The 12,014-nt window shown below is 34.5% G+C and overlaps 1 protein-coding gene across 2 annotated transcripts in view; it reads left to right on the top strand.

The window, feature by feature from the left end:
• Positions 1-6,998, top strand: part of LOC145998750 (polyamine-transporting ATPase 13A3-like) — a 72,004-nt gene extending 65,006 nt beyond the window's left edge. For both annotated transcript variants that reach the window (XM_083135300.1, XM_083135301.1), the window contains exons 22-23: positions 883-1,067; positions 4,349-6,998. In XM_083135300.1, coding sequence (XP_082991426.1) covers positions 883-1,067; positions 4,349-4,507 — 344 coding nt within the window. In that variant the 3' untranslated portion in view covers positions 4,508-6,998. The remainder of the gene's footprint in view (positions 1-882; positions 1,068-4,348) is intronic.
• Positions 6,999-12,014: the final 5,016 nt, after the last annotated feature.

Genomic DNA, 12,014 nt, shown 5'->3' with positions numbered 1-12,014 from the left:
CAACAATACAGTTTGCAAATTAAACTACATGTTTTATTACAGCAAAAGCAATTAGAAAATAGTACTCTATTTGGATTACAATACAAGCCATGTACAAAAACCCATTTTACAGTTCTGTGATGCATTATGAGTAGACATTTACATTTTACAGGCCTTGATGGAAGTATTCTTCAAATTCCGTGACACTATATATACAATATCGTACTAATATATTATTAATGTGTTTAGCAAACTGCTTCTTTTCTAAATTACGTATAGAAGCTGGTAGCAAATTGAATAATCTCATTCCATTATGTTTAAAATTTTGTTGACATGAAGGTAAATAATTTAGTGGTTAATTGACAAACCTAACATTCAATTTGGACAAGTGGGAACACCAATGATTTTGGTGTTGACAAAATGTTGGGAGGACTAATGGGGAACTGCTTAAAAGAGAAGAAGTAACAGGCTCCGACGTAGAAAGACAGAAGACATTGGAGATGGGATTTGATGCACTGACCACATATTACCCAATGAAAAACTACTCATCAGACCTTGGCCCTAAATGGCTGTTGTACTTCAGAGTTTCCTTTAAATGTTGCAATAAACACAGTTTTAGTATTGTACGGATGATGTTCTGTAGTTCCATGTTGCAAATACAGAGTTCCGTGTCATGGCTTTGATGATTGCACACTACCCAGCTCTGTCCAAGATGCTATAACTTTTGTTAATGAAGGCAGAGTTCCTTCGAAAGTAATTGGAAAACCAATTAATTTGTATACATTTGAAATAAGTACTTTCTTTCCTCTTATATTCCTGGTTTAATATTTGAATATAGCGTTATGTACTTAACACTGTAAATGTTGCTATACTAATACGTGTTTTTCTTTTATATCCTTTCAGTTTTGTTTCTCTTGACTTTGGTATCATTAATAGCTTGCACCACACTTATTATGGTGTTCCCTATTCAGCCCATGGCTAGTATCTTTGAAGTCATGTCCTACTCACGGAATTGGCAAGAGGTTAGCTTCAGGCTCTCACTGCTTGCCTTGCCAGTTACCAACCTTTGTTTATCATTATTTGTTGAGGTAAGTTACATCTTAATCATGAGATATTCGCAAGAGAAAATAATTGTGATAAAAATTGTATTAAAACAGGGTATCTACCAGCCAATAATGTCAAGAAAAAATCAAGAAAGTCAAGAAATTATGCTTGTGGTCAAGAATTTTTGCTATTTTTTTTTACAGTATAGTGAATTTTTATTGTTATATACCTGTACTGGGATTTGATAAAATTGAATATTTGGAAAATTAAAATTTTATTGAGTTGTGGTTAAGATTTGCTGACTTTGTTTCTTAAGAATTGCATTCTTGTATGCGTGAAGTTTTGTAAAAATATGAAATAATGTGGCGATTCTTCATCCAAAATGAAGTCTGAAGCATTAATTTTTATATGCATTAATAATTAAAGCAAGTCTAAATCTCATGTTTAAGTACAGCTTCAGTTTTCATCTTAACCGGCTCTGTGGTATGAGTTTTTCATTGAATAGAAATATCTATTTTCTTAATTTCCAACCATATTTAAGTAGAGGACTTGAAATAAATGTTAAGAAAGGGGGGGGGGGGGGGGGAGACCAAGAAAAAGTCAAGAATTTTGGATTTGTTATTTTGGTAGACACCCTGTAAAAAGAACCCAGAGTGTAGGTATGGAAGGATTAATCCTCGGATACAATAAATATTTGTTATTCCAAAGAAATGTGAAAGTAAAGATACTTCTTGTAGAATCCAGTGGTGTATTGTGAAAATTTGACCTGGTTTACTGCCACAATTCTTATTTATTGTACATATTTATTACATATTGATTAGATATAATAGAAATAAAACACCAAGTAAAAAAAAATGCAAGTCTGACAACTTCACATTTTCCGGCAATTTGTACACACATGAAAAAGTGGGTTTACCCCAGATAACATGGGAGAATACACCACTGGTAGAATCTCAGAACTTGTAGGTTAATTCCATGCTGTAGATCTTTTTTCAGATATGCTGAGAAGATCACACACATTACTTGCATATGTAAGGTTTTAGATTTGGATATATGTTAGGCCACAAGCAACCAAATAATGTCATGGAAGTATTGTTATTACTGGTATTATTATTATTATTGGAATTGTTCCATTCCTGGTGACGTGATTGAAACAAATGTTCTCAGGTTACCAGCTAGGTTAAGGCATCCTTTATTTACAACATTTCCAGTGCATGCATTGCTCTCGTTGAGACGAGCCCAACCTGTCAACTACTGTAATATTTGTCTTATATGAATGCAGTTTTACACCCACCTCAAAATGACTTCGGACCTCGTAACAAAAGCACAAAAAATACAGAAAATTCATGTGAAAAGCTATTATTAAGCTATTAGATACAAAAATGCATACTTTTGAGAACCATTTGGATGCGCTTCGGCATGAAATCACTAAGACTTCGGAAGTAATTTAAGTCCTAAAAATGATATTCAACTTCCCATTGTTAGAAAGGTTTCCATGGAAACGAAGCCTAAATATTGGATGTGGAATGAAGTTTTCTACGGAATCCGATAGAAGGCATGAAGCTGAATCCATTCATTCATTCATTTATTTGGAACCTAACAGCTTTTATGCCGTTTTTTGTCCATTACAATACACACATAAAATGTACATAATAGTTTTACATTAAAATTATCAGTCTTTCCACCCTATTTTACAGATATTAGATTTTTTAAAAAAAGAACACTTTGCCTTTTACAATTGTATGTTACACTTTCTTAAAAATGATAACAAACTATAACCAATCCGCACATCTGGATTAACAACCAAACTTATAAAATTTGTTGGAAACGAAACCTTTAGATTATTTAAAGTTTTATACAAGATATTTCTCTCTATATTATATTTTGAGCATTCCAGTATTATATGTTGCTGAATCCATTGGGCGTAAAATCATTTATCTATGTTAATTAGCAACGGAGATATGGGCGTTTGAAATTAGGTAATTGTTTATTTCAAATAATCTCCATGGAAACAACAACAATGGCTAAAAACGAGATTCAACTTTCCATTGTTAGAAAGGTTTCCATGGAAACGAAGCCTAAATATTGGACGTGGAATGAAATGTTTTTACGGGATCTGAAATAATAGCTTTTCACATGAATTTTCTGTATTTTTTGTGCTTTTGTTATGAGGTCCGAAGTCATTTTGCGGCTGGTGTACAATCGAAAAACTTTGTTGCAATGAGATAGACGACTATGATCTAAATCTGCCAAATGATTTCATATTTTTTCGTCTTTTTTCCCTTCAAAAACTTCATGATAGAAACAATTGAAATTCTATATATGTAAAAATGTATTGATTTGTAACCACGGTGTGTAAGAAAAATGTTTTGCAACTTATAAAAGGAATATTTTATTTAATCAGAAGAATAAGTTGCTGAGCTAAGTCCTGTGTTCAATTGGATACTGAATATTAAGCATTATATTTTGCATTAAGAATGCAAAATATTGTGCTACTGGGATGAATAGTGTGAACACAATTTGTTCATTTTTATTTTGCTTTGTTCAGTGACCTTAATTGGATGAGACTTTAGTAGTCTCATCATTATCAGGGAATATTGATTGGGCTTGTAAAAATCTTTTCGAGGCCACATCTCCAGGAAGGTTTCAACTCTGGCAAGCCTGGCACCTACCAACCTGTTGGGTGAGATGAGTCAAGGCAAGAGCTTATAAAACCTTTTCCTGCTCCCCCAAAATAGGCAATAGTTAGGCTGGAGAGTTCAGTGAACTAACCAATATCTAACCAGCCAGGGAATATTGATTGGATACCAAGTGTAAGGTTAAAAATGTTTGGATGAGAAGGCAGAGCTTAGATTCTGGCCTGTGATTGGTTTTCTCTGGATCACAGTGTTTCATTGGTGTATGTCGTTAGGCATAACTGAGCTGCAGTCCCACATCCCTGTTCAGGGTAATTCTTTCTTGGGTAATGGCTATAACTTCCTTTAATCTTGTCCCAGTACCTTGTGGCCGAGTGGTTAGCACATCACGCTGTCACACCAAGGGTTCTGGGTTCAAATCCAGCTTGGGCTTGGTTGTTTGTGAATGTCCATTCATCTGTGTCATCATTTCATCACTCATCCCCATCTTTGCATATTAGCCAAGAGGCACAAAACAACTTAATCAATCAATCTTGTTCCAGTAACCAGCGTGCGCTCGAAACATTCGAAGTAAACACCAGATTAACCTAGCTGGTAACCCAAGATCACTTATTTTATTATTATTATTTTCTACTGTGCAATATTTAAAGTGATTTATTCTGGTTCTTAAATGTTACCTTTTTTTTCAGATGGTGATTGCTGATAGTTTGTGCCTTAAGAAGTGTAGTCATTGTATTACCCGAAAGAACAAACCAAAAAATAAGTTCAAAATAATCAGAAAACAAGTTGAAAATAATACAAGCTGGCTCAGAATAGGAGAAGCTCTATATTCTGATGCAATTCTTTGACAGGACATCTCGGTAGATGATAACATTCCATTTTTAATGTAGGTTCTTACATGTAAGTTTTAACCATACAATCAAACCAAAACTTATTTTATGCAAATAATCTACTTATGATAATATTCTGTGATTGTATAGTGCAGCATAAAATTAGATAATTATAGAAAGGTAGAAAAGTGGCCTCAAATCTGTGATCAAATGGACAAATTTTGAAAAATATATTCCAACTCACCCCTCTCGGTTTTTTTCAGCAACAGTGATCATATAATTTGAAGTTTCAACACCAAACAAAATAGAGATTGTTGATTTTTAAGAAAAACAGAAGAATCAAGGAAAATATTACTGATTGGTTTCATAGGATGTTGCATTATTAAGTTTGTCAATTGATTGAGCATAAATGTGTTACATGAACAATTAAATCATATATTAATAAGTGATTCTCTTACATACCAGTTGTCAGTACAACTTCATTATTGCTGTTTAATTCCATGTAATTCTCAGTACTCATATGCACACGCATTCAAATAAATATGAAATAAAAATACATACGTGTATATATATATATATTTAATTTACAAGGGTAGTTACAAGCCTACAAAGCAACTTATGAGCAGCATACTTAACCTTTGTGCCTAGGCAAATGACAGAAATACTCAAAAGTACATCACATATCGTTTCTATTTGTTTTAATAATGGATATGCTCCTGGTAGCATAAACTCTAGTGACTATTCTTAATCAGTTGAGTGTAAGAACCATTCTTGGTTGTAATTAAAATGGTATGCAATTGGTTACTACATTAGACCCAAAGTTAGACAGCTCATATTCTATTTCTGTTACCTACTAAACATAAAGTGGATGTTCAGATCATTAGTCACAGATGCTTTAAATAATAAATGCATGATCATTCTGTAATTGATACATACTGTTCCAATTCATACCATGTTAATGATTAATAATTTACAGTAGTTTAATTTTTTTTTTCTTTTCAAAAATGTTATTTTGCATAATATATATTTTCCCCTCAAAGAGTTCAAAGGTGCTAATCAATGTACGATGTCTAATGATATTGCAATACCTCTTTTCCAACTTCTTTTTAAGAAAACTATCAATATTTCCATTGTCTTGTTTTTGGTTTTGCAAAGTTATTTTGCCTGATTCAAAAGTATCAATCAAATGAATTGTATAATGCCTTCAGTAATACAGTTTAAATAACCTGTGGTGCAAAAGCCCGTGAGGGCCAGGGCCTACGTACCATCTGCAGGCCTCACTCTCACCTGCCGAGGTAACAGATCATCCAACTGGTTACAAGGTGACATGTGGTCAGCACAGTGAACCCCAGCCATTGTTGTAGGTTTCCGTGATCGGGTTATGCTACTCATTCATAGCTCCCCAATTTCCTCAAGACGGTGGGTGGCCACTGTTCCCATACACCGACCGAAGTTTCAGGAGAAAAGTTTTTTAGCTTCTCCCAGGAGACTCAAACCTGCATGCCCAAAGCATGACTCCTTAGACCACCCGGCCACGGTGTGAGACATTAATAGAGTTTACTATGGTACAAATTTACACAATAAACTTTGAAGAATGAACTTTTGAAGACAATTTAATTACTAATTCTCCCCTATGTATATGCCATTTTCCACCTTTCTATAATATCACCTAGAATGGTTCATATGTTCAGTAATATTGTGGTTTTTCACTCAATGGGCCGAACATACAAAAGTTTATCTTGTTGATAAATTGTATAAATTATGTATATAATTCCTATTTAATACCTTTGTACGTAATTATGTTACTATTTTTAAGAACTCGATTTTTTAAGATTTTTAGAACACATTTGTATCTGTTCATCATGAATGAAAGCATGCTTGTGTGTGTATTCATAAGCTTTCATCTCATAGATGTAAATCACTAAATAGTGCAAAACTATGCATAATTCATGATTATCTCATTCATTCATTTGTTGTGAATATAAATCATGCTAATTGTAAGTATGTTGGAAAAATAATAGTAAAAATTAATTATATGTGTAACCAAATATCTATTATTATGTTTTTCTTGTATAATATTTGTTTGATTTCAATTGAATCAAAAAGAAGATTCTCAAATATAATATAATTCCAGTGTGCACATCCTCAATAATTTAAATGGCACAAGTTTCTTGTGTCAAACTAATGATAAATTGCTCGATATAGTATATAGTAGAACGTCATTTATCCGTTAAGAAATGAGAAAACACTCGTTGACTCTTTTTTTTTGAGTGTGCGGATAACTGGCGTTGTGTATAATTAACGTGTGAATAAACGACGTTCTACTGTACTTATAAAAATATTTTATTGTTGTACATACATTGTGCCAGATAAGTTCTAAATAAGAATTTTTATTTATTTGATATTTATTTTACTGTTATTGTACTTTTACCGCAGTTTCACATGAATATACATGGGTTGTAAATAAAGTAGTGGCAACACTGTCAGGAAAAGGTAATGACACCGTGCATGTGCTATCAGGCAGTGAGCAATGTGAGTTTGGAGCCATGCTGACGTGTGGAGTATCAAAAGTGGCCGGTGCAGCAAGTGCTGTTGTGTATGTAGGAGGTTGAAATGAACATCATTTTCTGTACTGCTCTAAAACATGTTTACAAAGATAGAACAGTGATTGTGGATCAAAACCCAGGTTTGAACATGGCAAAAATGCATAAGATTGTGATCAAAACTTGCGTGAAGCCTGAAGCAACAATAACTAGCCTTACCTGATGGTTGCACAATGGTGACAATATCGGCAACCCAGCATGATGCAATTTTCCTCATGTTGAGGTTGTTCTCACGGACGCATCGCAACCTTCCAAAGAAATGCACTTACCCATTATGTAACCATCAGATACGGCTAGGTATTGTTGCTACAGGCTTCATGCAAGTCTTGCTGACATTGTCGTGCATATTTTCCACTGGCAACCTGGATTTTGATCCACAATCAATGTTCTACCTTTGTAAAAATGTCTTAGAGCAGTACAAAAAATGGTGTTCATTTCAACTTCGTACATACACCACAGCACTCGCTGTACTGACCACTTTTGGCACTCCACACATCGACATGGGCCCAAACTGACATTGCTCCCTGCCTGATAGCACATCCACAGTGTTTTTCCTGACAGTGTTGCCACTACTTTATTTACAACCCACATATGAAATATTGGAAACTAACAAAATACGAATGACATATTATCATTGGAACATATATGAAATATAGGAGTAATGCTACACTTAATTAATTCAAAATCAAAAGGCTAAAATTTGTCCAACTATCTCCAATTAATAATCTAGCAGGGTAATTGCAAACATGTAATAGAGTCCTTGTAAACTTGTAAAATATATATATATATATATATATAATGGATAAAAGCAAGGAGGGCCAAAAGGGCTAAGTAAAAATCAAATAAGGTAAAAGGAAACACTCACCGGACAGTAGGAAAATTCAAAATTTTCGCTAATTTATAGCATCATCGGTGTGAGAAGAAACAGAAGACGGGACTGTCCGGTGAGTGTTTCCTTTTACCTTATTTGATTTATATATATATATATATATATATATATATATATATATATATATATATATATATTTAAAAAATATTCAAAATAATCCAAACTTTACTGGTCCCGACAATTCATTGTTTTTTCTTCTATTTTTGTTAAGGTTTCTCATCTATTTACTTGTTACTATTAAATTTTTGAAGTGTACTTGTGACAAAACTCATTAGTTCAGTAAATCTTTATGCTTTTAAAGTTTTATTTAATAAATAGAGATTGTCAATCCACAGTATTTTCCAGTAAGTAATAATTATCACTTAATGTTCAAGAAATTAACCAGTCTAAAACAATTCTGACTTCTATAGATATTCAAACTGAAATACGTGTAGGTAATAGAAATTGTGACACACCAATGCACATATATTAAATTACAGAAATTGTCACTAGCATGGAGTGCTGTTGATGTGTGATGGAATTCCAAGTTCAATTCTGCTCAGGCCATAAGTTTAACTATTTTTTCAATTTGACATTGAATGTTTAATGAGAACAGTTTGATTGTTACTTTTACATTATCATTTGCATCTGAGATAAATTATAGTTAGTCCTCTTGAATTCAGAAAGTGTTGTAACACTGTTGCCTGATAATCAAGCGGTACTGGGTTTAATCCCCAGTGGAGGCACGCGACACTGACATTTTGGATCCCACTTTAAACTGTAGGTCCAGTCCCAATTAGTCTATCTAAACATAAAGTGGGCTTAAAACAAACTTTTGAATTCATGAAGCTTTTATGTTTAAACATAATATTATATCGGTCTCGATTAGGGATGGCCAGATCCGGATCCGGTTGGTTCCGGATCCTAAGGATCTGGATTCAAAAATTTTTCGGATCCAGATCCGGTACTTTCGGATCCGGATCCGTTTTGCCATCCCACATGCGCTTCTTTGGAAAGTAAGAATGTGCTTATACCATATTGTTACCTGCTAATACACACACATATATATATAATATACATACACATATATATGGTGTGTGTGCGCGCGTGCGCGATTTGTAATTAATTAATACACTTACAAGGGAGGTCTAAGTCTCTCCCTCCGATTTCCATGAAACTTGGCAGGTGTATAGAGCCCCCCCCCCCCTCCTCAAGATGAGGAGAAATTGAAGTGGGGATCTGACCCCGAAACCACGTAAATATGGCATAGGAAGAAACAGGGGGCATAGGGCCTCTCTATACACCGGTCAAATTTCATGGGAATCGGAGGGGGACACAGGGGTCAGATGATCCCCACGTCAATTTGTCCTCATCTTGACATTTGAGGCAGGTTTCACCCCCTAAAACAGTTTCTTAGCCGGAACAAAAAAAACACGTATTTCTTCCTTTGGGCCCCTCTATACACCTGCGAAGTTTCATGAAAATCGGAGGGGGACACAGGGGTCAGATCCTTACTTCAATTTGTCCTCATCTTGACATTTGAGGGGATTTTGCCCCCTAAAACAGTTTTTAGCTGAAACAAAAAACACGTATTTCTTCCTATGGGCCCCACTATACACCTGCCAAGTTTCATGGAAATCGGAGGGGGACACATAGGTCAAATGCCCACTTAAATTTGTCCTCGTATTGACATTTGAGGGGGGGGGGGGTTGCCCCCTAAAACAGTTTTTTAGCCGAAACAAAAAAAAACACGTATTTCTTCCTTTGGGCCCGTTTATACACACACCTGCCAAGTATCATGTATAACGGAGGGGTACACATGGGTCTGATCCTCACTTCAATTTGTCCTCATCATGACATTTGAGGTGGTTTTTAAACCTAAAACGGTTTTTTAGCTGAAACCAAAAAAACACGTATTTCTTCCTTTGGGCCCGTTTATACACACACCTGCCAGGTATCATGGAAATCGGAGGGGGGACACAGGGGTCAGATCCTCACTTCAATTTGTCCTCATCATGACATTTGAGGGGTTTTTGCCCCGTAAAACCGTTTTTTAGCTGAAACAAAAAAAACGTGGGGGACACAGGGGTCAGATCCTCACTTCAATTTGTCCTCATCTTGACATTTGAGGTTTTTTTTAACCCTAAAACGGTTTTTTAGCTGAAACCAAAAAAACATGTATTTCTTCCTTTGGGCCCATTTATACACACACCTGCCAAGTTTCATGGAAATCGGAGGGACACAGGGGTCAGATCCTTACTTCAATTTGTCCTCATCTTGACATTTGCGGGGGTTTTAACCCTGAAACCGTTTTTTTAGCTGAAACAAAAAAAACATATTTCTTCCTTTGGGCCCGACTATACGCCTGCCAAGTTTCGTGGAAATCGGAGGGGGACACTTAGATAACCTCCCTTGTTAGTCTTACACTTTGTAATTATATAACACTGCATATATTATAATGTTTTATTTTAATTTGTAAAGCTGTAACTAGAAAAATTGTATAATTTTTGTATAACATTTCTATCTTGTTATATGTTTTAAAGGTTTCATCCTGGAATGGAATGTCTCACATTTATGTGTGTTTTCATTTCCAATACATTCGAATGAATACATATTCGTTTCAATGGCATTTACAAAATCACCTCTGACATTTGATGTTAAACAAGTAAGATTATTTTTGTGCACGAGTGTGTTAGCCGATGCGTAGCAAAGTATTTTAGGAACAACACTTGAAATAAATTCTTGTAGAACTAACTAATGAAAAATTTCTTTGTAATCGAAGATCATAATACCTTTTAAGGTGTGGTAATATTATAATGGGATTAAGATAGTTCCGGATCCAGATACAGATCCGGAACTTTCGGATCCAGATCCAGATCCGTAACTTTTGGATCCGGATCCGGATCCGAATGGATCCAGATTTTTCGGATCCGGATCCGTTTGGCCATCCCTAGTCTCGATCTGCAAATTTGAACAACCACAGTAAAAGTTGTTTGTAACTTCTTTCTTAGTATTACCACACTAATGACATCTTCATTAAGCATCACCTTTTTGTTGTATATACGCAGTAATAAATTATCATGTTTTTGTGTTAAATATTTTGAAGAAAGTGGGAACACCCGGATTCAGTGTACCAACTGAGCTACTGAGTCCCTTTATTCCATCTCACCTTTCACATCAACTTCCATGATCTAGCTCTTAGTGCAGAGTATTGCAAAACCGGGGTCCCTTACTTTTAACAACATAGATGTATTCTTTAATTGCCCAAGATGATCAATCCCATATCCAATTTACACAAAGGTGGAAATGCATGATAAGGAAATAAACAGTCTTGTCATTCCAATGTTTTATCCATGTATGCTCACAAAATGCTAGGCCTAACTCTTGAGTGAAATTTCTTACATGAAATTTCTCTGTTGAATTTCATGCATCATAAAATATGCTCCCATTGTAATGTTCAATTTATGTATCAGTATTTATTTTAATTTATGCTCTTGTTACACTGTCCTTTTCACATATTTTATTCTTGAACACCATAAGAATTCTAGATGCTTCCTTATTTATAAATTTTCCCTTGTCTCCATGTGCGTTGAATTCAGTTCTTAATTTGTCATTAAATTCAGTTGCTAGGGCAATTCACTGTTTAATAATATACAGATATAGAAAATACTATATGTCTGATAACGATATACTTATAAGCACTTTGGTTCCAACCATATGCAAATAACACAACTATTTAATTATATTTCTTTACCATTCCTTTTATCACCATTGTCTTTGTTGGTTATATTTCATAGTATTAGGTGTACATAGTATATTTTTGAAGTAAGTATCTTCTTTTGTCTGTCCTCAATATATGGTAATATTGATGAACAGCATATTTTGCAACAACTTTTGATTATATTTGAGCATGTATGATGTGTTATTTGCACTCCAGCACATGTTACTGTTTTGTTGATAATATTTTGACTATCCCAAGGAGCCATCATTAAGCAATTTATACAGTGATGCTCTTTCAGATATTTCAAGTTTGGTCACGGATTACAATGAAATA

The sequence above is a fragment of the Lepisma saccharinum genome, chromosome 14, assembly GCF_977018435.1.
Source record: "Lepisma saccharinum chromosome 14, izLepSacc3.1, whole genome shotgun sequence".
Lineage (NCBI taxonomy): Eukaryota > Metazoa > Arthropoda > Insecta > Zygentoma > Lepismatidae > Lepisma > Lepisma saccharinum.
Note: the sequence above shows the minus strand (reverse complement) of the source record. Positions and strands in the feature narration are given on the sequence as shown.